Source organism: Tupaia chinensis, unplaced genomic scaffold (assembly GCF_000334495.1).
Source record: "Tupaia chinensis unplaced genomic scaffold, TupChi_1.0 Scaffold000333_1, whole genome shotgun sequence".
NCBI classification, from domain to species: domain Eukaryota; kingdom Metazoa; phylum Chordata; class Mammalia; order Scandentia; family Tupaiidae; genus Tupaia; species Tupaia belangeri.
This window is the reverse complement of record NW_006159827.1, coordinates 2,647,894-2,674,034: the sequence shown is the minus strand read 5'-3', so window position 1 is coordinate 2,674,034 and position 26,141 is coordinate 2,647,894. Positions and strand designations below refer to the sequence as shown.

The 26,141-nt window shown below is 51.4% G+C and overlaps 1 protein-coding gene across 1 annotated transcript; it reads right to left on the bottom strand.

Annotated features, from left to right (window-relative positions):
* Positions 1 to 3,465: 3,465 nt before the first annotated feature.
* OXTR (oxytocin receptor) lies at positions 3,466 to 26,065 on the bottom strand. Its single transcript, XM_006152039.3, is given in 3 exon segments — positions 3,466 to 5,086; positions 25,145 to 25,627; positions 25,630 to 26,065. Coding segments are annotated over 3 exon segments (1,167 nt in total). The 3' UTR covers positions 3,466 to 4,838.
* Positions 26,066 to 26,141: the final 76 nt, after the last annotated feature.

Sequence of the window (26,141 nt, the reverse complement as noted above, 5' to 3'; positions counted from 1 at the left end):
GGAGACCTCAGGAACAGTGCCTGGCAACAGAGAACAGATAGGACAGCTCTCGAGGTAGTGTGGTGGCCCCCCACGCGCATTCTTCTAGGGCCGGGCTGAGGAAAGACTAAGAAATCGTGGACATATTTTCAAGGATGAGATGGAGAGCGTGGAAGTATACATCCAGAGGTGCTGTTGAAAGCAAATGCCCCTTATTTGCCATAAAACACAAAATTCTCATGCCACAATGAGACCCGAGGTACCAGCCAGAGCTTTTGCATGAACAGAATGACCAAAGGGTGCCATTCAGCTCAAAGGCCCGAGAACTTCACTAGTCCCGGGGAACCAGGAAGGTCTTGCACCTGGTCAGAAAATCGACTGTGATTTTCTGTCCCCTGGAATCCTAGTGGCCTTGGTTAGCTGCTAGGAGAGCAACCTCCCTGGGACGAGCAGAAACCCAGGGCATTTATGGCTAGCAAGCACGGGGGCAGAGAAGCAAACAGACCCCACCACTGCTACATTCGCATCCAAGGCCCCCAGTGGGCCAGTCTCTGGGTGCAGAGACCCCAAGCCAGCATCCTGCTAGCTTCCCTCAGAGCAAGGACTGGCTGGTGTTGACACTCAGTACACGTCCCAACAACGCAAGACACTGCCTCACAGTCCAACGATGTTACTGTCTCCAGTTAGGACTGAACATCTTGTACTGAATTCTTAGACGTTGAGCATTGACACTTGAGTGCACGCCTCTCTCCTCTCAGAACATCTAGACCTTGCTAGCTCATTCGTGTGTGTGTGTGTGTGTGTGTGTGTGTGTGTGTGTGTGTGTGTGTGTGTGTGTGTGTGTGTGTGTGTGTGTGTGTGTGTGTGTGTGTGTGTGTGTGTGTGTGTGTGTGTGTGTGTGTGTGTGTGTGTGTGTGTGTGTGTGTGTGTGTGTGTGTGTGTGTGTGTGTGTGTGTGTGTGTGTGTGTGTGTACACACAGGCGCGCACTGTGTGAAGGGAGGAGAAGAAAGTGTGTTCTGGAGAGAATGCATCTGTAGCTTTAGAAAAGTGTTTTTGCTTTAGCATCTGAGTAAGTCCAAAAAACGTGTCTGGAAATTAAAAAGTGCCTCAGAGTGCGCCGAGCTGGCTGGCCCCAGACAGAAAACCTCCCATCAACAGTGTCCTGTATTTCTTAGACACGGTCATGCCCTACCCTCAAAGTGGGGAGGATATTTGAAAACATGTTTACCAGGGAGGAAAAACCTTTGTGACCCTTGGTGAATCGCTCTTAATAAAGCATAACAGTTTACAACTACAAGACATCCGAGTGTCTTTACTAAAGCAAGATAGGAGGATGGCCAGGCAGTGGTAAAGCCATAAAGCAATTGGACCCACATGGGAAAGGTCCTCGGTTCATGTCCTAGGACCTCCCTGAGCACGCTGATTCTCCAGGTCAGAAGACACTGGGGGTGAATTGTTCCCTAAAGGCCTGTTGGGGGTATCTTTCTCTCTCTCTCTCTCTCTCTCTCTCTCTCTCTTCCTCATGAAAGAAATAAATAACAACTTTACAAAAATACATGTGGAGGGATTATCACTGAAGTCGAGTTTGGCCAGAATGAAAAATGTCATCATTTTTAGAAAACTGAGTAAGAAAACCCTGGCATCCCTCAGAGTGGTGAGTCATACAGAGAAACAAAAGCTCTGGTGGGTAAGAGAATCCGAAGAGTTCATCTACCTCATTGGCCTTCTCAGAATTCAGCTGTTGAACATTTCTGGTTTTTTATTAATGGGTTTTTTTTTTTTAACTGTGTACAGTTGGGTTTTTAGTATCTTCTCAAAATTATGCACTTTCAGCCACTGATTCCAGAATATTTTCACCACCTGAATAAGAAACCTTGTGTCTTTAATAGTCACTCTCTAGTCCCCAGCCCTGTCCTGGCAACCACCAATCTGTATTCTGTCTCTCTGGATTTGCCTGCTCTGGAAATCTCATATAAATGAAATCACATAATATGAGACCCTTTGTAACTGGCTTCTTTCACTTAGCATAGTATTTTTCAAAGTTCATCCACGTCAGTACTTCATTCCTTTTTATAGCCAAATAATATTCCACTGTATTGTTACACTACATTTTATGTATCCACGCATCAGTTCATAGATATTTGAGTCATGTCCACCTTGGAGCTATTTTGATGGTGCTATAAACTTTGGTGTACAAGTTTTGTTATGTACGTATGCTTTCCTTCCTCCTGGGTAAATACCTACGAGCAGCATGTCTGTTGTAATTCTGGGTTGAACATTTTGAGGAACTGCAAAACTGTATAGCATCTCATATCCCCACCAGCAAGGCATGAGAGTTCCAATTTCTTTACACCCTCATCAGCATGTCTTATCATTCATTTTTTTTTTAACTATAGTCATCCTAGGGGGTGAGAACCACCTGATTGTTTTGACTGGCATTTGTCTAATAAATAATAATGTTGATCCTTCTGTGTGCAGAGTGGCCATTTGAGTATCTTCTTTGTAGGAATGTGTATTTGAATCTTTTGTTTATTTCTTTTCTTTCTTTTTCAGAGAAATTTTTGCTCTAAGGCATATGTGCTCACCAGAGAGACAGAAAGCGAGAAATCATTTCCAGGGGGATGGCCATACCACAATCCCTCCTCCATTCTCCTCCCGAGATTTTGGGCATGCATACACATGGGCCTGGCATGAGTTTTAAGCCACCAGGGCTGGGACTCAAACCATGGTTGACTATGTGGGAGTCCAGTGACATAACCATTACACTATCTGCTGGTCCCTGCCTATTTCTTAATTGACATATATATATATATATTTTTTTTTAATTCTGTTGTAAGAGCTCTTTGTATAGTATGAGTCCAAGTCACCTGTCAGATAGATGATCTGCAAATTTCTCCCACTCTGTGGGTTATCATTTCACTTTCTTGCTGATGTCTTTTGAATCACAAAAGTTTTAAATTTTGATAAAGGCCAATTTACCTATTTTTCCTTTGTAGCTTTTGTCTTTGGTGTCATATCTAAAAAACCGTTGCCTAATTCAAAGATTTACACCTATGGTTTCTCCTTAGAGTTTTTTAGTTTCAGCTCTTACGTTAAGTCCTTTGATGCATTCTGAGTTAATTTTTGTAAATGGTGTGAGTCAGGGTTCATTTTCATTCTTTTGCATGTGGATATGCGATTCATCCCAGCACCATTGGTTAAAAAGACTACTCGCTCCTGATTGAATTGTCTTGACACACTTGTCAAAAATCAACTGACCATGGGACCAGCAGTTAGCGAAATGGCTATGTTGCTGGACTCCCATGTAGTCCACCACGGTTTGAGTCCTGGACCCAGTGGCTTAAACTCATGCCAGGCGCGTGTGCATGCGTGCCCAAGATCCAGAGAGGAGAATGGAGGAAAAGGGATTGCGGCATGGCCATCCCCCTTGGGGGGTGATTTCTCATTTTCTGTCTTTCTGTCTCTGTCTGTCTTTCTGGAGAGCGCACATGCCCGATAGCAAAAACCCCTCCAGAAAAAGAAAAATAAATAAATAAACTGACCATAAAGGTAACGATTCACAGTTATGCTTTTTATTCTTTTTCATTGGCTTGTATGTCTGTCCTTAAGCCAGTGCTACTCTGTTTTGATTACTGCCATTGTATAAAAAGTTTTGAATTCAGGAAGGGTGAATGCACCAACTTCCTTCTCCATTTTTAAGGTTTATTTGGCTACTCTGTATTCTTTGCATTTCCATATTTTAGGATTAGTTTGTCAATTTCTGCAAAGAACACAGCTGGGATTGTGGTAGGGGTCGCACCGAATCTGTGCATCACTTTGGCTAGTACTGCCATCCCAACCATATTACGTCTCCAATCCATAAACACAGGGTGTCTTTTCCCTTGTTTAAGTCTTCTTTATTTTTGTAATGCTATGTTGTAGTTTGTAGGGTACAAGTCATAATGTTGCTAAATTGATTCCTATTTTACTATTTCTGCTGATATTACAAACAGAATTGCTTGTTAATTTCATGTTATTCATTCCTAGTGTAAAGAAATATTTTTGTATATGGATCTAGCCTGAAACCTTGCTGAGGTTATTCTAATAGGAGTTGTGTGTGTGTGTGTGTGTGTGTGCATGTGTGGATTCCTTAGGATTTTCTATGTAAAAAATCATATTATCTGCATATAGGTCTACTTCCTTTCCAATCTGGGTGCCTTTTATTTCTGCTTCTTTCTCAACTGCTTCTTAAATATTAGTTTCTTAAACACTTTTGACCCAAGTCCTCACTGGTTCTTTGTGCCAGGTGGTCTTACAACCCCTTGCTCCAAGGGACCCTCTGATAAGCTGGTCCCCAAGGACTCTCAGACTCCTCCATTCAAAGGCAAAAGCACTCTGGGCTCAGGAGAATATTAGCACCACCCTTTTCTTCTGAGGTGTTAATTCCACTTCTTAGTTCTAGCCCAGAACACTGGGCTTCCTGACCTGATGGGTCATGAATCCTATACTGAACTGCCTTTCACAAGACCCCAGAATAAATTATTTAAAAGATAGTAGAGTGAAATTATAGGTTCAGGGGAGAAACAACCTACCCACCAACCAGGCTGGCAGTGAGGTCAGGGTAAGAACATGTGGGAGTCCAGGGGACACCCAAGGGACCATCTGATGGCTGAGTCACCCTATTATCTTCTACCAAGGAACCACTTCTCCACCCCATGTCAGAGCACCCGACCTGCTCAACCACCCCCAGGTGTGGAGGGACAAAACCGAGCGCCACATACACATACGTACACAGCCGCCAGGGGGCGGTCTGTCCAAGTCTGCACAACCCATGCTTGGGAAGGTGGCCCTGGCCCCGACGCTGGCCCCTGCCATTCGGTCACACCGTGGACGGCTGGGAGCAGCTCTTCTGGCTGGAGCTGCGCCGGCTCAGGACGAAGGTGGATGAGTTGCTCTTCTTGCTGGTGCTCGTCTCCCCGGGCCGGCTGCCCTTCAGGTAGCTGGAGGAGCAGCAGAGGAAGCGCTGCAGGAGTTCGTGGAAGAGGTGGCCGGTGAACAGCATGTAGATCCAGGGGTTGCAGCAGCTGTTGAGGCTGGCCAGGAGCATGGCGATGATGAAAGCCGAGGCTTGGTGGGGAAGAGGCAGGGAGAAGAGTGAACAGGGCATTGCTACCAGAGCAAACTGGCCTAACCCCCACAGCCGGAGCAATGGCCTTTGGCAAGTGCTGTACCTCCGCGCTCACAAGAAAGGGGGTTAAAGAGGCAAAGTTAACCTTCCTTCCATACCTTACTCCTGCAGCCTGCACCCCCAAGCCCTCTGAGGTCTAGCCCAGCCTCAGAACTGTCCGCGCCTCTCTCTTCAAAAGCTTGCCGGTTGTACGCCTGCTTCAGGGAGCTATATGCACACTGACCACCTGTCCATTCATCACTCATCCAGCAAGTGTCAAATATCTGCCAGGCCAGCCCCACCAGCAACTAAAGCCTTAATTCCCCAAGAAGCTATGGTTCCCTGATCTTTGTTACTATTGTTTTTACCTTAGGGCCTGTGCATTTGCTGGGGAGAGAGACAGAAAGAGAGAGGGAAAGTGAGACATCACCCCCCAGGGGCAATGGCCATGCCACAATCCCTTCTCTTCCATTCTCCTTTTGGGATCTTGGGCACGTATGCACGTGCACCCAGCATAATTTTCAAGCTGCCGGGTCTGGGACTCGAACCACAGTTAACCATGTGGGAGTCCAGTGATGTATGTCACCTGCTGGTTCCCGGTTCCCCAATTGTTACATAATGAGAGTACCCAACCTCCAGGGATTAAAGAGGGCTGAGTACACGGTAAGTGCTCGACCCACTGTGGCTGCTGTCACAGCCTCGTGTCAGGGGCCAGGCTAGGCACTGAGGACACACAAACAAAACAAGAAACACCATGACGTGACAGGATGTGGGCTGCGTGGGCGCAAGCGAAGGCGGATGCACCAGCGAGAGAATCATGGCCGACTTCGCCGATAGGGGGCGCTGAACTGATCCCTGAAGATGCCTGAGAGTTTTCCAGGCAGGGAAGGGAAGAGGGTCGCTCTGGGTGAAAGAACCAGCACCAAGGCGTGGCAGACGGCAAGGGCACGGGATCCTCACGGCTGAGAAAACAGAAAGCGTTTCTGAAGTTCATCTTACGAGCACTGCTTCAGCGTGGCAATAAGAGCTACCCAGGAAGGGGAACAGTGACCCCGAAATTAGCTGAGACACTGTGTGAAAGCTATCATGCTGAGGATTCATCAGTTGCAGGGAATGGTCAGAAATAACTCAAGACTACATTTCAGCTTCAAGAGGAAAGAAAAACAATCCTAATCCTAGGTACTTCCAAACAGAGGGGGGAGCTTGGGTTTCCTTCAATGGCCTTGAAGCAGACAAACTACAGACATCTCCTGCCCACAAATGAGGCCAGAAACCGGGCTAGACACCCACAGGAAAACAAATGCAACTCGAAATTCTGCTCACAGCCTTAGCTTATGAATGAAGGCAACTGCAGGGAGGCTGGGGAAACCCATTAGCCTTTTGTCTTTTCTGAGTTTTTCAAAAGATAATTCCGGAATTCAAGAGGCAACTCCAGGGAAGCTCCCTTCACTGGAGATGTTGGAGTCCCAAGATCTGGATGTGGCCACCAATGAAGAGATGAGACATGCTGGTCAGCAAAGTGTCCGAACACCAAAGAGAGAAGGGCAGTCGTGGCCCAGGCCGAGTGAGTGGTTCTCAAAGTAGGGTCCACCAGAGCAGCAGGGAGACATATTGCAAATGCAGATTCTCAAGGCCAGGCGCAGAACTCTGGGGGTGGGGCTTAGCAATTTGCTTTTTTGTTTGAGAGGGTGTTTTGTTTGTTTGTTTGTTTGTTTGTTTGTTTTTTGCTATAGGGCGTGTGCACTCACCAGAGAGACAAAAAGACACAGTAACAGAAAGTGAGAAATCACCCCCCAGGGAGGATGTTCACGCCGCAATCCCTTCTCCTCCATTCTCTTCTCTGGATCTTGGGCACGCACGCACACGCACCTGGCATGAGTTTAAGCCACCAGGTCCGGGACTCAACAGTGGTCGACTACATGCGAGTCCAGCAACACAGCCATTATGCCAACTGCTGGTCCTGGCAATTTGTTTTAATAAGCCCTCCAGGGAATTCTGAGTTACACTGAAATTTGAGAACCACTGGTCTAATTTATTGGTGTAACTATCGGAACAAAAGCAAGCTATAACAGACAAAAAAAACAAAAAGTGTTAGAAAGCAAAGGAGGGAAATCTAATCCCTAGAACTAAAATAATAATGATAATAAAGAAAACTATAAAAACAAAAGAAAACTGCCAATATTACCAAACTCTTTACTTTTCATTAAAAACAATTTTATAAAAATTTGCTTTGAATCCAGCACCTTAACCACCTGCAGTTCGAGTCCCAGACCTAGTGGCTTGCTTTTTCACTTTCTCTCTCTGTGTCTCTCTTTTTCTCTCTCTCTCTCTCTCTCTCTCTCTCTCTCTCTCTCTCTCTCTGTCTGTCTCTCTCTCTGTCTCTGTGTGTGTGTGTGTGTCTCCTTCTGGTGAGTGCACATGCCCTATAGCAAATTATTTTAAAATTTTTGCTTTGATTTGGATGTGTAAGAAAATGAATTTAAGCTTAGAAATTTTGGTCAAATATTTTACCAGCATAATTAAAAATCACCCACAAGACTAAAACTAGAATGTCTTCCAAATCATAGAAGAGGCAACATCAATATATAAAAGTCAACATTTTACAAAGGCAGCGAGAAGGGCACTGTCAGCCACAAGGGCGGGACTATCAGTAAATCAGGTCCATTTCAGCTATTTACCTCACTCTTTACATTTGGATCTTTAATTTTTTTTATCCTTTTAGGTTTGTTTTTTGTTTTTTTTTTTAAGTACATCAACCAAAAAGAACAGTGAATGAATTTCTGAGTAGCCATACAAGCCTTTCTACTTCTAAGTGGCCAGCCTGGGTGGGAGGAGTTTGGCTGGTGACCAGCACCTCTGCTTCCCCCTGGTGGCCAAAGACATGAATAACCAGTCAACCTGGCTTCCGGGAGATGAAGGACCCCCTTCCTAAACAGAACCTATCCATGGCAAATTACCAACGCCAAGCGCACATGGAGATTTTGTAATTTGGCAATATCCTAGTCATCCAAAGACATGAGACCCTAGTGGGGGGAATTTCAAGCCTCTACCACGAGCAGGAGAAGAACTATTTGGGAATAAAGAACAGGAGCTTTGGAGAACGCTCCCCTGGAAGGAAGAAGTAGGAGTAGGTGCTCAGGGCTGAGAACACCCAAGAGCATTCAGAAACTGCCAGGGGCTAGAGTCTGGGAACGTGAGTTTCCTTGGAAAAGAGACTGGGAAGACAGTTGAGAAGGATCTTAAATCCAGGCCCAGTCTGCACTGTACTCTGGACAGTGGGGAGCCGTGGATGGTTTCAGAGGTGACAAGGGATCGAGTCTACTTTAATCTGCTTTCTGTATTTCCTATATCTTGTTCAGGCCACAGTGTTGCCCTCTCTGGTCACCAGAGGGACTTCACGGGGACAGAACAGGATGGAAAACGTTGTCCTTGCATTTCACGGTGCCTCTTTCTTCCCTGGGAGCATGAGGAAGTGCAGCGCATCACAGCCCACGCTCGTGCAGAGCGGCTGTGTCCCACCACATCTCCATGGCTTTTTACAGAGACGGATGTTTGCTACAGGCTGCCTGCACTGGCCAGAGACACACGGAGAGTGAGGAAGTGAGAAACCACTCCCTGGGGGGGTGGTCACACCGCGGTCCCTTCTCCTCCATTCTCTTGGGATTTGGGGCACGCATACATGTGCCCAGTATGAGTTTCAAGCCACCGGGTCTGGGACTCAAACCACAGTTGGCCATGTGGGAATCCAGCACCACAACTGCTACGCCACCTGCTGGCCCCTCTTCATCTCCATTTTATAGATGAGGAAAGCAAAGCTCAGAAAAGGAGAGTAACTTCCCCAAGGGCACACAGCAAGTCACCCTGTGTTCCTACCCATAAGTAAAGAAATCTGATTCCTTTTAAAAAGAGGTTAGTAATGGGGCTGGCAGGTGGTGTGGTAGTTAAGGCACTGAACACCCACATGGCTGACCATGGTTCGAATCCTGGACCTGATGGCTTGCTTTCTCACTTGCCCTTTCTCGCTCTCTCTCTCGCTCTCTCGCTCTCTCTCGCTCTCTCGCTCTCGCTCTCGCTCTCGTTCTCTCTCGCTCTCTCTCTCGCTCTCTCGCTCTCTCGCTCTCTCTCGCTCTCTCGCTCTCGCTCTCGTTCTCTCTCTCTGTCCCTCTCTGGTCAAATTTAAATAAATAAATAAGTTGAATAAAAGAATTCCTTTAAAATTATGCATTTCCATGAGCTTTAAAAAAAATAAAAAATAAGAGGTTAGTGAGCCAGCAGGAGGTGCAGAGGTTGGGGTGGCTGGATCCCACAGGGCTGACGATGCTGTTTGGGTCTCTGACCCAGCTGCTTGAAAAACACTTCAGGTGCGTGTGCATGCATGCCCAAAATCCTGAGAGGAGAAGGGACTGCGGTGTGGTCATCCCCTCTGGGGGTGGTTCTCACTTTGCCTCTTTCTCTCTCCACCTCTGTCTGTCTCTGGCGAGTGCACAAACCCTATAGAAAATCAATCAATCAATCAGACAATCAGTAGGTTAGCATTCTCGCAGGCCAGGTCCAATCACCACACCCTCTCAGCCCCAAGTCAAAGACACAGGCTGGCCTGCCCATGCGATTGGAGGGACAGAGAGCAACTTCCTGTCCCCAAAACAAATGTAAGCACCGCCCTCCCCGCCCCCCACCAGTCATGATGTTTAAAAACCCAGCCTACCTGGGCGGCGGGGGCGGACATGGTACCTCTTACCAGATCAACATCCTTGCTGGGAAAACGGTCTAGACCAGGGCTCAGCAAACGGCAGCCCACCAGCTCAACCCTGCCCGCCACTGTTTTTGTAAATACAATTTGTTTGAACACAGCCCCACCCATTCGTGTACATACCGCCCGGGGCTGCTTTCGCAGGTCCAGGGCAGAGGTGAGCGGTTGAGACAGAGACCTGACGCCTCACAAGCCCCAAGTGTTTACTGTCTGGTCATTTACAGGAAAAGTGAGTCAGTCCTCGGTGGAGATTCCTGGAGGAGGCACGGGTGTTAAAAAGCAGGTAGGAAAGGCAGAGAAAAGGGAGGGGCAGACCGGCAGTTAAGCTCAGACCACTTCTCCCCACAGGACAATCAGAATCATGTGACACTTTGGCTTTCAAGACTTCCAGACCTGGGCAGGAAGCCTGGCGCTGCCACTTTGCAGCTGTGTGTTCTCGGGCGAGTAGCCTAACCTCTCTGATCCTCCGTTCCTCATCTGTGAAACAGGACTAATGAAAGCCTCTTCACAGAATCCTTCCTGGCTTACTTGGAGAGGATCCCAAGCGCTGTTTGGGATTCCCGATGGTCATTAACCAGTCACTGAGGACGGCTGAGCTATTCTCACTGCTATGACAGTGCTGTACACACGCAGTGGCCTTCTCGTTCCAAGCGGTCACAGAGCCAGGGCCCCGCTGCAGCAGTGTGGACTGCGTGAGGCCCCACGGATGATTCTCATCTCACCCTGAAAAGCAGTTCCAGCTACCTGGGGGTGGGGGCTGAGGCAGAGGACCACAGCACAGCAATGATGCTATCTTAAAAAAATATATTAAAAAGAAATAAAGAAAGAAAACAGAGTTTGTGCCATAGGTGGGTAACAGGGAAGATGCCAGCCCTGAGGTGGGGGTATATGTCAGGGAATCTGACACAGTCCAGGGGGGTGAGGGCACACCACCCATTGGCTGAGTTTCTGGAAGCTTCCCTGCCATATGGCAGAGTCTGTCCAGACTGCATGACCCAAAAGGTGAGCAAAGATGGACATTCTTGTGCTGACCAGAAAGGCCCCACATCCAGTCTGGCCTTCAGAGCAGACCTGCCCTTCTCCGCTAGCTTGTACTTTTCTGATTTTTTTTTCTAAGAGAGAAATATTTTGCTATAGGGCACGTGTGCTTGCTGGAGAGACAGAGAGAGACAGAGACACAGAGGGCAAGAAATCACCCCCCAGAGAGGATGACCACACCTCAATCCCTTCTCCTCCATTCTCCTCTTGGGATTTTGGGCACGCACACACACACACCCAGCATGAGTTTTAAGTCACCAGGTCTGGGACTTGAACCGAGGTCGACTATGTGGGAGTCCAGTGACATAACCATTATGCCAACTGCTGGTCCCTCTGGTGGGTTTTCAAAAACTGAAAAGTGAGCCATATCTGGGGAAGAGAAGGGGGTTTCATGGGTCAACAGTGGGCTGAAACCAATAATGAACACCGTAAGGACACCCTTGTCTCCCTGTCTTAGCTGGGGTCCCGGAACCATCTGGTCTCACCCTGCAGAATCTGTGCGCAGGGTCGGTCCAGGAGCGCTGGGTCCTGCGCTCACGCACCAGCCTGGCATTCCCGTGGGGCTGCTGTCTCTGACCACCCTCGAACATCCTGGAACATGCTCTGCTTTCTGCTCACCCGCCTTGCGGCTTGAAGAGCTGGGGCCACACCACCCACTTGGTGTCCTTCCACACTGCACTCCTCCAGGTATTTCTAGACTCTTAAAACATAGTACCCACCGGTGGCGCGCGTGGGGCAGTGGCTGAAAAGGCAAATTCGGTGTGGATGCTGCCTTCGAGGTGAGTCTAACATGTCTGCACTCGGCGTTGCGCCTCTCGACTCCCCGCAAACGTCCCTCTTCAGGACCCCGCACACAGCGGGCCTCCCCTGGGGGCACTGCCTTCGGCAGAGGGAGCTGCCCGGGACCTCGTCCTACCGCAAGGACTGCTCAGTGAGAGGCGGAAGGCCTCCCTGCCGTTGTCCTCCCAGCTCCCAGCTCCCAGCGCCCTGAGAGTGCGTCCAGTGCACAGTTTCCACAAAGCAGAGCCGTGAGGAAGTCGATGCAGAGGAAAGGAGGACGTGGGAGTCCGGATGGGCCTGATGCGGCCAGTCCACGGGAGAAGCTGCCCACAGAGCGCCCAGACCCCTCCTAATAGTTTCTCTCTGAGCCCCGCCTAGTGTCCCAGCTTTGGTTTCCTTATGTTAGGATGGACGTGACACTGACAAGGACATTGGAAACATAATAACTTTTTTTTGAGAGACAGATTTTTGCTATAGGGTACATGTGCTCACCAGACAGGCAGAGAGAGACAGAGAGACAGAAAGTGAGAAATCACCCCCCAGGGGGAATGGCCATGCTGCAATCCCTTCTCCTCCGTTCTCCTCTCGGGATCTTGGGCACGCACACCCGGCATGAGTTTCAAGCCACCAGGTCCGGGATTTGAACAGCACTCACATGTCCATATGGGAGTCAGTACCTTAATCACAATGCCATCTGCAGGCCCCACACAGAAACTTTTTCTCAAAAGATAGTGTACTGTTCTTTGTGGATGACCAACTGTTTTCCAATGGCTATCATTACTATTATTACTATTACTAGGAACATGTGTGAAATGAGCTACTGCAGTCATCCTTTTTAGTCCAAGTTGGAGACATGATCTGATCCAAGGTCAATTTAAAAATTTGTCTGTAGCCTTATTCTCCAGCACTTTCCTCCAAAAAATAATTTTTTTAAGAGTTTGGGGGTGCTAGATGGTGGCACAATGGCAGAATGGGAAGCTCTGAGAGGCAGACCCACTGGGAAGACTCCGGGTTTGATCCAGAGACCTCCCTAAGCACACCAGTGGTGCACATGCTCACGAGGCAAATTGGCTGAGGCAGGGGTAAATGCATTCAGGACCCCATTGTGGGTGCTCTCTATTTAGCTCATAGAAAAATAAATGAATTGGGACCAGCAGGTGGTGTAATGGCTATGTCGCTGGACTCCCACGTAGTCGACTGCGGTTCGAGTCCCGGACCTGGTGGCTTAAACTCACGCCGGGCGCATGTGCGTGCGTGCCCAAGATCCTGAGAGGAGAATGGAGGAGAAGGGATTGTGGTGTGGCCATCCCCCATGGGGAGTGATTTCTTGCTTTCTGTCTTTCTGTATCTCTCTGTCCTTCTGGTGAGCGCACATGCCCTAGAGCAAAATTAATTAATCAAATTTTAAAAAAATCAAGACCCAGAGTCCTGAGAAAGGAGATACCACTGTGGGAAAACATCTTTTGCCAGCGACCTAAGAAACCCAGAAGGGAAAGTCACTGCAACCCAGAGCCAGGGCCGGATTTTCAGGCCTTCCTGGAAAAACCAGCTCTAATCAAGTCTCTCCATTTGGCGGCCATGAAAAACTCCTCCTTCCAGGCTGAACTTTGACCTGGTGGTTAAGGGAGCAAGATCCCACATGGCCAGCCGCTGTTCAGATCCCAGCCCCGGCTTGAAAATCACACCATGCAGGAGTGTGTGCCCCAACTCCTGACAGGATAGAGAAAGGGCGCAGGGATGCGGGGTGACCATGGCCCATTGGGGGGTTGCTTCCTCCCACTCTCTCTCACAAGTGCACCCACCTTCTGGCAATAAAAAAATAAATAAAATAATTTTTTAAAGGTTTTTGCCAAAGAGAGTGTGCACGCATCACAGAGAGAGAGAAAGTAGGGGGATGACCATGCCACAATCCCTTCTCCATTCTCTTCTGGGATTTTGGGTATGCACACATTTGCGCCAGTGTGATTTTCAGGCCACGGGGTCGGGACTCCAACAGTGGTCACTTTGCTGCAGTCCAGCACCTTAACCACGGTGCCACCTGCTGGCTCCTAATATATATATTTTTCAAGGCCTACCTTCTGCCATGATGAGCCCCTAGTCCACCGTACAAACCAGTCCCTCTGACCCTTGCTGGGCAGGGCAGGTGAGTGGGAGGCTCTGGTCCACCCAGCCCTTCCCGGGCTCTGGCCTCAGGCCCTGGCATCTTCTGGAGGACGAAGAGGTAGACATCCAACCTCCCTTACACTCGGGCTGTACTCTGTGCCTGGAACCCACGTGGACCCAATAAGTCTCAAGCCCCTGCCCTCAGGGAGCTATGAACGTGGTGGGAAAGAGAGAGGACAGACACCACCACGGTATTACACGGGGGGCAGCACTCGGGGGAGAAGGGGGTGAACATGAGCCTGAGGGGCTCGGGATGACCTCCCACGTGCCAAGCAGGAAGCAGGGGCAGAAACAGCCTTGCACCTGCTGGGCGACCCTGCCCCCGGGAGGCAGGGACAGCTCTGCGTGTGCACTCCAGCTCCGTGATTCACGGCGCGTGGGCAGCCAGGGCGTGTTAGGACGGCATGCTCCAGGCATTCCAGCCCGACTGGCCTGGCTTTGCTCAGACCCAAGAACACCCCTGTTTGAATTTCCCAGCACTCCCTCCGCCCCAGCACTAAAAGCTCAAATTAGCCCAGAACAGCTGAGAGGCAGCTGGCCACTCCCTCTCTGGGCTGTAACTCCTGAGAGAACTAACGTGCTCCACTCACAGTTCCCAGAGACAAGAGGCTCTCACTGTAGAGGCCTCTGAAGTACTAGGGATTCAGGTGTTAAGTCCCTTGTTCCTATAAGGGCTGTGTGGATATTTGGAAGCCAGTCTATAGAAGATTGGTTGGTGGTTTGTTTTTAAGATTTTTTTTTAAGAGTTATATATTTCATTTTATTTATTCTTATTATTTTTTTAACTTGGTGAGAGAGAGAGAGTAACCGAAAGTGAGAAAGCAAACCGTCAGGCCTGGGATTCAAACCATAGTCGGCATGTGCAAGTCCAGCACCTTAACCGTCACACCACCTCCCAGCCCCAAAACAATGATTTTTGAACGTATGCTTATGTAGAAATTGAGTTCCAATTATACAAGTCCCTTTACCCCAGAACAGCTGGGAGCCAGCTGGCCACGGCCTCTCTGGGCTGTAACTCCTGAGAGAACTAACGTGCTCCACTCACAGTTCCCAGAGACAAGAGGCTCTCACTGTAGAGGCCTCTGAAGTACTAGGGATGCAAGTGTTAAGTCCCTTGTTCCTATAAGGGCTGTGTGGATATTTGGAAGCCAGTCTACAGAAGAGAGGTTGGTGGTTTGTTTTTAAGATTTTTTTTTAAGAGTTATATATTTCATTTTATTTATTCTTATTATTTTTTTAACTTGGTGAGAGAGAGAGAGTAACCGAAAGTGAGAAAGCAAACCGTCAGGCCTGGGATTCAAACCATAGTCGGCATGTGCAAGTCCAGCACCTTAACCGTCACACCACCTCCCAGCCCCAAAACAATGATTTTTGAACGTATGCTTATGTAGAAATTGAGTTCCAATTATACAAGTCCCTTCTTTGGAAAGACCACAATTTGATATCAGGGATTTTTCTAAAGGTTTTTAAGCAAAATCGTATTGGAGGGACCGGATGGTGGTACAGGGGTAAAATGCAATGACTCACCCACATGGGAGGGTTCTGGGTTCCCATCCCTGAGTTCACCAGCTACAGGTATGACCATGATCTTGGGAGGGCTGAGGCTGGGCGGACACAGCATGGAAACCCTGCTGGGGTCTCTCTCTCTCTCTCTCTCTCTGTCTCTCTCTCTCTCTCGGAGTGAATGAATGGATATACTTTGGGAGAAAAAAATCACAGAAGTGTGACCACCTCAAGTGTTGGAAAAAGAGATGAAAACCCATAATGTGTGTTATGGAATTTAATACAAGCTTCTGGGGGCCGACAGGTGGTGTGGTGGTTAAGGGCATCGGACTCCCACTTGGTCAACTGCAGTTCGAGTCCTGGACCTGGCAGCTGGCTTTCTCACTTCCCCTCCCCTGCCTCGCCCTGGCCCTCATTCTGTCCCTCTCTGGTCAAATTTTTTTTTAAAAATAAAGTTAAATAAAATAATTCTTAAAAAAAATAAATAAATGAAAAAAGGGCTTCTGTTACAGCACCTCTCAGTGAGTCTAGCTTGTGTGCTAGACTCACTGACTAGGACTTAGGGATTTTCACCTTTTGGGAGAAGAGAAACCGGAGCTTACTGCAAACAGCCAGCTCTTCCCCATCCTTCCGGGAACCACAGGGCCCTGCAGTCAGTTTAGGCCAGGCATGTAGGGTGTAGGGGCGAACAGGGGGTGGTGGTGGAAGAAGTAGCATATTAATTTTTTTTTTGAGAGGTTTTTGCTATAGGGCACGTGCACTCGCCAGACCAGAGAGAAGCAGAGAGACAGAGAAAGTGAGAAAGCAAGCCACCAGGTCCAGGACTTGAACTGCGGTCAGCCATGTGGGAGTGTCCAGTGGTGTGGTGGCTAAGAAGTCACATATTAAAGTGTTGTCATGCAAAGTGAGACGACAGGCCACCTGCTGGGGATCCCCCAGGTCTCCTCTGTATGCTTATCAGAAATGCAGTCTCTGGGCACTCCACTTCGGACCCACCGAATCAGAATCTGCACCTTAACGAGGTCCCTAGGTGATTGTGTACACATTCGAGGTTAAATCTTCTGGGGTCGGCAGGTGATGTGATGGCTAAGGCACTGGACTCCTACAAGGGCCAAACACAGTTCGAGTCTCAGACCTGGCATCTTGCTTTCTCACTTTCCCTCTCTCTCTTTCTAGTCAAATCAAATAATAATAAATAAAAATTAAATCTTTTTTTTTTAAATATGAACTGTTCCAATTGGCTGTACAGACGGGCAATAAGCAGAAGATAACACGGTAACTGTCCTAAAATCTTAATTACCGTGGGCCGTGCACCCACTGCTTTGCATGGCAAATGCCTACTCATCCTTCAAAACCCTTTTCAAACGTTGCTATCTCTCTGAAATGGTCCTGCTATTTTCCCGGGAAGACATCACTGCCCGATGCGTCCTCAGGGCATTCACAGAGCTTGGTAAGTAAATACTTCTGTGACAACCCCATCCCCTCACATCATCATTATTTTTGCTCACACGTCTTAGCTGGAGACAGTGTCTCGTGAATGGCTCTGTCCCTGCTTCCTGGCAGAGACTGGAAAATAGGTAGCATTCAATAAGGAACTGAAGTGAACTGAAGCGTGAAATTAGCAAGCAGGAAGTCCCGCTCCCTTGGCCACCACAGCCAGCGTGGTAGAAAAGGAGAGAGAATTCCGCTGCTCAGAGCTGAGATCGGACCACCTAGCAGGGTGTCGAGGCTCAAACGCAGCTCGCTCCGGGAAAATTAAGTTCACACACACATATCAAGGTCAAGTGGAGAGAGACAGAACGAGCAAGAGGGACGGGTAAGGTGTGAGGCGTGAGCCAAGGAGTCTTGTGGCACCGAGGTGTCAGGCTTCCGGGGAAGCACCTTCTCCTGGCTGAGCTCAGAAAGAGGCCGCCCGCCCTCCCTCTGTGGCCACACATCCGGAGTGCAGGAGTCGGGACACTACAGGATCCTGGGGCCAGGACAGTGAGAGACTGCCGGGTTACAGGGTTACACTCTCTCCCGCCGACCCCTCATGCAAGGGTCTCGTCTGGGCTACTTCCCAAACCAGAGTGCCGACCTCCCCTCTTGGCCTTATGCCGCCTCCTCCAGGTACACTGCCATGTCTCTTCACCACTATTATTATTATTTTAGTTGCTAAAGGGGGCATGCACTCACCAGAGAGAGACAAAGAGATGGAGATAGAAAGAGAAGGTACTTTTTGATTTTTTTTTTCTGTTGTTGTTGTTTTTGGAGTTTTTGCTATAGGGCGCGTGCACTCACCAGAAAGACAGAGAGACAGAAAGTGAGAAATCATCCCCCAGGGGGGATGGCCACACCGCAATCCCTTCTCCTCCATTCTCCTCTCGGGATCTTGGGCACGCACGCACACGCGCCTGGCTTAAGTTCAAGCCACCGGGACCGGGACTTGAACTGCGGTTGGCTACATGGGAGTCCAGCAACATTGCCATTACACCAACTGCTGGTCCCGAGAAGGCACTTCTTGATGGAGTATGATCACACTGCAATCTTTTCTCCTTCCTTTCTCCATCCTGTCAGGATTTGGGGCATGAATGCACGCACACCTGGTGTGTTTCAAGCCACCAAGGGCAGGATCCATACCTTAGCCAGCCATGTGGGATCTGGCTCCTGTACCCACTAGGACCCTCTTTCTGAATACCCTGGCTCCCCTCAGCCCTGGGCTTGCTCCTGTGCCCACTGAAACGGCAGCCCTGTTGCTAAAATGCTATTCCTGGATGCAAATGGCTCTCACCCCTTGGACTGCAGACTTCCCCCAGGTACTCACTGAACCCTCTCTTTCACAAACTAAGCCCTTTCCTGTCCTCTACAACCTGAACTGCTGGGAGAGGCAGCCACCGCCCAGGGTCACTGCTGATCCTCCACCTGGATACGGCTGGGGATATAAGGCCCAGACACCCACCAAAGTGTCTCTCCCAGAGGTCTGTGGGTGCACCCAACCTTGACCGACTGCCCCCTGTGTGTGCGTACCAGCTACTGGCCACCACACGGGGCTGGGTAAGGGACTGGAGAGGTTCCTGGCAAACTCCCCTCACTGGAGGACTGACAGAGTGACAGAGGACCTGTGGACAGGACTCCCCAGAGGAACGAATGCATCTATGTTCAGAGGAAGAGGAGACCCCAGAAGGAGGGCAGGGGAACACCACGGAGGGCTCATGAAAGGGGCGTAGGAGGAGACTGCCTTGTCCAGCCACTCAGCCTGGGCACTGTGCAGATACCAGACGCATGATTCTAGTGGACCATAGTGAAGAATGCCCCTGGGGTTCTGCCAGAGCAGCCCCGGCATTAGCCTTGGGCTTCGAAGGACGGGCTTCCATGGAGGAGACCAAGTGAGCAGGGCCAGCATTCGCACGGGAGCGAAGGAGCAAGGCCACAGGAACTTGGGAGATGCGGTGAGTCCACAGGCCTGGCAGGGACAGCACACGGGGCAGGCCAGCCGAAGCCAGGCAGCAGTGACAAGGACGTACTCACTTGGGTATTCACCCAGGCCCACCCTGCTCAGTGGGTCTGAGTCAGTGGTTCTCAACCCGGGACAGCTTCTTACAGCACATTCAACACTGTCTGGAGACGTTCTTGGGGGCCATGACCACCAGGGAGGCACTAGTGGCATGCCGTAGGTAGAGGCTGGGAAGCCTGCAGACACCACCCACAGTGCACGGGCACCCCTGCCCCCTACACACAACACACACTGGCCCCTAAGCCAACAGTATGGAAGCTGAAATCCTGCTCCAAATGGACAAGGAGGTGAAGGAAAGAGAACAAAGCACCCACCCGACATGCAGACGAGCTAAGATGGCGAGGGGAAGGGGCCCAGGGACGTGGCACTGAACCCAGGTGCTGTGGAGCTGGGCGGGTCTGTGTGCAAGATGGTGCTGGAAGAGCCTAGGCATCAGGACAGCAGGGCCAGGAGGGGTGCAGGGCTCTGCTTCAATGATTTGGCAGGGCCCAGGAATCAGCTCTTTATTTATTTATTTATTTTTGGTTTCTGCTATAGTGTGTGTGCACTCATTGGAGAGAGAGACAGAGAAAGGGAAAATGAGAAATTACTCCCCAAGGGGATTGGCCACGCCACAATCCCTTCTCCTTCATTCTCCTCTCGGGATTTTGGGCATACACGCACATGCGCCAAACGTGCTTTCCAAGCCCTGGGTCCGGGACTCAAACCACAGACTCGGCCATGTGGGATCCAGTGTCTTAACCACCACACCACCCGCTAGCCCCAGAGAATCAGCTTTTTAACAAGCGCTCCGGAAGACCCAGATGCCGAGGGCAATGGACCACCCTTGGGAAATGCTGGCCTGGGGGGGTGGGGTAACACGGCGGGAGTATGTCAGCTCTGGTACGAGAGAGCCTGGGTTCAAAGCCCAGCTCCACCTCAGGCCCAGCGAGTGGAGAACCTCATGCATCTCCAAGCCTCAGCTTCCTCTTCTGTAGAATAGGGATGGCCCTACCTGCTGCGTTTGGTGGGTGCCCGTGGCCCAGACTCAGGGTCTGCCACACCGTGGGTGCCCGCCCACCCTGTCGGCTAGCCCAGCTCCTGGTTTCACTGAACCTGAGGCCAGTGTTTTCCGTTTGGGTTTCTGCCCCAAGGTCACTTCACTTTTCCATCACATGACGGTGTCATCTTTGTGGCTACGATGGGAATGACAGAGGCCAGAGACCAACAAGGGACATGCCCCATGTCACCAGGTGGCAGCCGAGACCAGGTCTCTGCGGGAAGCTCTCTTCTTAATGCTTCCCAGTCCCAGCCCGGGCTTTGGGGTGGAGTGGTGAGCCTTCCGGGGTGGCCGTAAGGTGCCAGGATGTCAGGTGGGCCAGCCCCTGAGACCACACACAGACAGCCTTGCCCCGGGCCCAGCCAGCCTCAGAGTTTGGGCAGGGGGGTGGGGTGGGGGGAACCAGCTTCCCCTCTTCCCCCCTCCCCCACTCAGACATCCATCAAAGCCTCACTCAATATTTTTCAAATTTTGCTGTAGAGTGTATGCGCTCACCTGACAGATACAGAGAGAGAGGAAGTGAGAAAGCACCCCCCGGAGGGATGGCCACGCCACGGTCCCTTCTCCTTCTAGGATTTGGGGCGTGCACACACATGTGCCTAGCATGTTTTTAAAGCTGCCCGGTCCAGGATTCCAACTGGGCAGTTGGTCACATGGGATCCAGCTGCCTACCCCAACATACCCCTGGCTTCCCTCCCTCCCTTTTTTTTTTCTGTTATTAAGGAAAGCTTTGGGGGAATAAAAAGTCACAAAGTTTCTCTCTGGGGCCAGAAAGCCAAAGAGGAAACATTGGCATTAGCCAAGAACACGAAAGACTCACACTTGCTTAATCAGACCCGAGCGCGGCTGTTAACTGTGTCCCATCGCAATTTATCCCCAGAGGGCCTGCTTGAGTGCTCGTCCAGGGAGCGTGAGTCACCTGTCTGACCTCCTCCTGCCCACCCCCTGCCCTCTTCACTGACTCACCCACACAGCTGACCCCTCCAAGGTGCCTGTCCCCACCGCTGCGGTCCCTGCCTCTGCTGTCCCCTCAGCGTCCAGGGGAAGGAAAGGAGGACCGGACACACCGGAGGGTCCCCAGTTCCACAGAGGCCGATCGTACAGGTGACACGCAGGGCTCACCGTCACTTCTCTGGCTTCCATAAGCCTCTCCCCACATACCGATCTCCCTGGGTGCACAGCCTGCCGTCCAGAGGGCCCCACCCCTTCCCCTCCACCCTCTCCTCCTTCACAAACAATGGCCGAGATTCTCAAAGTCGAGTATGAGAATGTAAACAAGTGGGGGAAACAAGTTGACGATGATCATGGGGCCTCCAGGTGACATGGGTCATAGCATTCCATCCTCACGACAACCCCTGGACGTGGACCTTGCTACACAGAGAGGAAATCGGGGCTCAGAGAGTTAAAATGACGTGCTCAGGGACACTCAGGACAAAGTGGCAGAGCAGGAACCCAACAGGCCAGCTATGTGGCTGGCGGGCCCTGCCTCACCCTTGCCCACCTGACCGGAGTGCCTGGTCCTCTCGTGCTCACTCCACAGTGCCGTCTCCACCCTGTTCTCTCTGGGTACTTTCTCGTTCCAGTGAAAACTGGGAAGTTTGGGGAGCAGTGAATGGCCTAATGGTTATGTCACTGGACTCCCATGTAGTTGATCACAGTTCAAGTGTCGGATCTGGTGGCTTAAAACTCACGCTGGGCACATGTGCGTGCGTGCCCAAGATCCTGAGAGGAGAATGGAGGAGAAGGGATTGTGGTGTGACCATCCCCCAGGAGATGATTTCTCACTTTCTGTCTCTTTGTCTCTCTCTGTCTCTCTGTCTCTCTGTCGAGAGCATGCACCTCATAGCAAAAGTTTCTCTAAAACATTTTTACTTAAAAATAGCAAGTGTGGGACCAGCAGTTGGCGTAATGGCTATGCCGCTGGACTACCAGCGACTACTCCAAACGCGCCCCACCACACCCAGCGGACATCCCCCTCCTGCCCCTGGAAATGCAAACACACCCGCCCTCCCCACCAAACGCCCATCTCCCCTGCAGCTCCTCCCTCAGAGCTACCCCAACGTCAGCCTCCTTGGGCAATTTCACTGGGCTGCAGGGGAAAGGTTGGGGCCAAATGTCTGGCTGTAGAATCTGATTCTGAAAGAGACATGAAGGGCCTGCGGAAACCTGCAGTGGGTGTCGGAGACTGCAGGGCCTCAGCAACTCTGGGTGCGTCCGCGTCTGGCTGCTTAGACGAGAGCTCTCGTTAAATGACTGGGCTCGCCTCTGCTGAACAAGACAACACTGAGGTTGAAACTGCCTCTCTTGGACCGGCCTGGTGGCCTGCTGGCCTGCTGGTTAAGGTAGTCAGATCCCACAAGGTCCACGACAAGGTTCAAATCCCAGCCCCGACAGTTTAAAAAATTCCACATGCATGTCCAAAATCCCAACAGGATGGAGGAACAGAGGAGAAAGGATTATGGCATGCCCATGCCCTCTTGGGGGGTGATTTCTCTCTCCCTTTCTCTCTGTCTCTCTCTGCATACATACCCTCTGCCAAAATTTTAAAAAGATAGGAGAGGAAAAAAGAAAAAGAAAGGAAGGAAGGAAGAAAAGGAAAGTTTCCCTCCTTATTTTGTGTCTCCAATGAAAAGGAGCCTCATGGGACCAGCAGTTAGCATAATGGCTATGGTGCTGAACTCCCATGTAGCTGACCGTGGTTCGAGTCCCAGACCCGGTGGCTTACTCATGCCGGGCGTGTGTGCGTGTGTGCCCAAGATCCCGAGAGGAGAATGGAAGAGAAGGGATTGCGGCTTGGCCATCCCCCCGGGGGCTGATTTCTCGCTTTCTGTCTCTCTGTCTCTCTCTGTCTTTCTGGTGAGTACATGCACCCTATAGCACAAATCTCTCAAAAAAAAAAAGAAGAAAAGAAAAGGATCTTCATGTGTAGCTTGCCTATAAGCACAGAGGCTTTATTATTATTAATGGTATTATTACTAGGCCAGTGGATGACACAGTGGTTAAGGTGCCGGATACCACATGGCCACTTTCACAGTTCTAGTCCCGGATTTGGCAGCTTGAAACTCACACAGGGGGCCGGTAGATGTGTGCCTAAAATCCCAGGAGAATGGAGGAGAAGGGATTGCAACTTCACCTTCCCCCCTAGGGAGATGATTTCTCACTTTCTCTCTCTCCCTTTCCAGCGAGCACATGCGTCCTATAGCAAAAGCTTTCACTCTAAGAAAAAAGTATTACTACTATTACTTCAAGATTATTTCTCTGTCCTTCCACTCACCCCCATCCCCTCCTGTTTCATCCTGCTACAGGGGAAGGTCCCAGGTCCCTGTCCCCAGGTCTCCCCATATCTGCTGAGCATGCACATGTCAGTGATCCTGGCTGGCTGAGCTGGGGCGGACCCCAGGTGTGGGCCCTACTGAGGGTCTCTCTAAATAAATAAATGAATAAATGTTTAAAATTGCTAAGGACCTGTGTCTGTTGTACCTGCTGCCTCCTTATTCAGAAACATCGCTACTGGCTTTTGCTCAACACAATCTTCTAATCCTTTTTTTTTTTAAGAGATTTTTGCCTTAGGGCACATGCGCTCATCTAAGAGCGAGAGATAGAGACAGTGAGAGGGAAAGTGAGAAATCATCCCCCAGGGAGGATGGTCACACTGCAATCCTTTCTCCTCCATTCTCTTCCTGGGATCTTAGGCATGCATGCACATGCGCCCAGTGTGCTTTTCAAACGACTGGATCCAGGACTCACCGCGGTCGGCCATGTGGGGATTCAGTGACATATCCACTGTGCCAAGTGCTGTCCCTAAGCTGTGCTCTTTAAAGAAGCCCCACCCAGGTGCCACTCTGCCTCTCAGTGTATGACCTGGTGCAAATGCCTTCCCCTCTCTGGGCCCCAGAACGCCCCCTTGGTAAGGTACGACCAGAGGCTGGCCCACGATGGAGCCAGGCTAGCTTCCCGAGTCCTCACCTTGCAGGGGCCCTGGGCTGGCATACCACAGGCACTCAACAAATCCTGAACAAGCGTCCTGACCTCTACGACCAAGGCTGAGCTAACCGGGAGGGCCCAGGAAAGCTGGGAGTCTGTGGTTTGGGGAAGGGACTGAAGCAAATTTATCAGACTGAATGCAGGCAGCTTGGGCTGAGGGTCCAGCTTCCGAGGGAGGCTAGAGATGAGACTGTGGGGGGACAGTGACGGTATTCAGGAAGCAGACATTTACCCTGTCTGGAGTACAGAAAAGATGAAAGCAAAGCTTCCCTTGGTCTTTCCTTCCAATCAGCTGACGTCCTTGGCACACCAGTACGCATGCACCCTGCTTCCCTTCAAAGGAAGCTGCTTCCCCAGTGGCCACCCCTCCCGCTCTTTTTCCACTGGGCTGCTGGAATTGGCTTGGTAGGCATGAGGGGAGACTGCCTGGAGCTCCCCACCTTGGAGACAGCTGCTCAGCACCAGCCAGGGGCCAGAGCCCCTCCCAGCTCCTCCCCTAGATCTCCCCTTCTAAGGCTCCCCCAGCTTCCCCGGAGTCAGAAGGCAGCCCTCCAACTGCAGGCACTTCCAGCCAGCGCCAGTGAGGGGGTCTGCTGGACAAATCTCTGTCCTCCTTACATACAGGAAGTCCTGGGCAGCCACGACCCCCCTCCCCTCACTCACCTCACTCACTGACCAGGCTCAGGCTCCACTAGCCAGGGGCTCAGAGATCTGCCCTCCCCTCCCCTACAGAGCCCCCACAGGGGCCTTCTGAGCGCTGAGTTGGAAAAGTCCCACCTCCAAGTAGCTCCCACAGGAACCCGGAACCCGACTCCGTGGGTCTAGGCAGAGATCCGAACTTCAAGTGGAAGTTTAACTTAAAGTGAAGGTGAAGTGGATGGCGCTTTGGCTTGGACAGGGTGGGAAACTTAACCGCCTGCACTCTCTCCCGGCATGGGAACGAGCCACCGGTGCCTCAGTTTCCTCCTCTTACAATAATAAACCACACTCCCCACCCACAGCGTGCTAAGGACCTACTCGCATTTCCTCCTGCCATTCCCAGCGCCTGGTGAGAGTTGTGCCCTCTTACAGAACGGGAGGTCTGGGCTCAGGGAGGTTACTTGCCCAAGGTCCCTTGGCCACCGGATGAAGGAGCCTGGCCTCAAACCCTGCTCTGTGGATTTCCCAATGTACGACCCCCCACGAAGTCCCGCTAGCCCTGGATTGCAGAGGAAGGGGTGAGGGCGTCCCTCTCTGCGCTCCCCCTCCGGTGACCCTGCCCGCTCTACCATCTTTGGGCGCGTTCACGTCCCAGACGCTCCACATCTGCACGAAGAAGAAAGGCGTCCAGCACACGATGAAGGCCAGCACGATGATGAAGGTCATCTTGACCGTGCGGATTTTGGCCTTGGAGATCAGCTTCACGCTGCTCACCCGCGCCAGGGCCGCGCGCCCTCCGCCCGCCGCCTCGCCTTTGGCCCCCTCGGCCACCTCGGCCGCCGCCGCCGCCGTCTTCAGCCGCAGATTCTGCCAGATCTTGAAGCTGATGAGGCCGTAGCAGGTGGCCAGCACGATGACCGGCAGGACGTAGACGGCGAGCGTGATCCACGTGACGTAGGCCTTGGGTCCCCAGGGCTGGATGAAGACGGCCCAGCAGTCGAAGACGCCGTCGGCCACCTCGCGCAGCGAGAAGATGTGCACCTGCGGCGCGCTGGCCACCAGGCAGCCCAGCCACGTGGCGAGCACCGCCAGGCGGTCGGTGCGGCGGCGGAGCGCAGCGGCTGGCAGATGGCCAGGCAGCGGTCCAGCGACATGAGCAGCAGCAGGTAGGTGGAGGCGAACATGCCCACCACCTGCAGGTACTTCACCAGACGGCACAGCAGGTCGGGCCCGTAGAAGCGGTAGGTGATGTCCCACAGCAGCTGCGGCAGCACCTGGAACACCGCCACCACCAGGTCCGCGATGCTCAGGTGCTTCATGAAGAAGAAGAGGCGCGAGTGCTTGTGGCGCGTGGTGCGCAGCGCCAGGAGCACGCAGGCGTTGCCGCTCAGCGCCAGGAAGAGGATCAGGCACAGCACCGCCACCTCCACGCGCGCCAGGGCCTCGTTGCGCTGCGGAGCCCCGGCCGTGCGGTTGCCCTCGGCCCCCGGCGGCGCCGCGCTCGCGTTGACCGCCTCGGCGCTCCAGTTGGCTGCAAACTCGCCCTCCATGACCGCGGCCCCCGCTGCGCTCCCCGCACCCCCCGGCCTTTTAGTTCTTCGAGGCGGGGCGCGGGGGGGCGGGGGC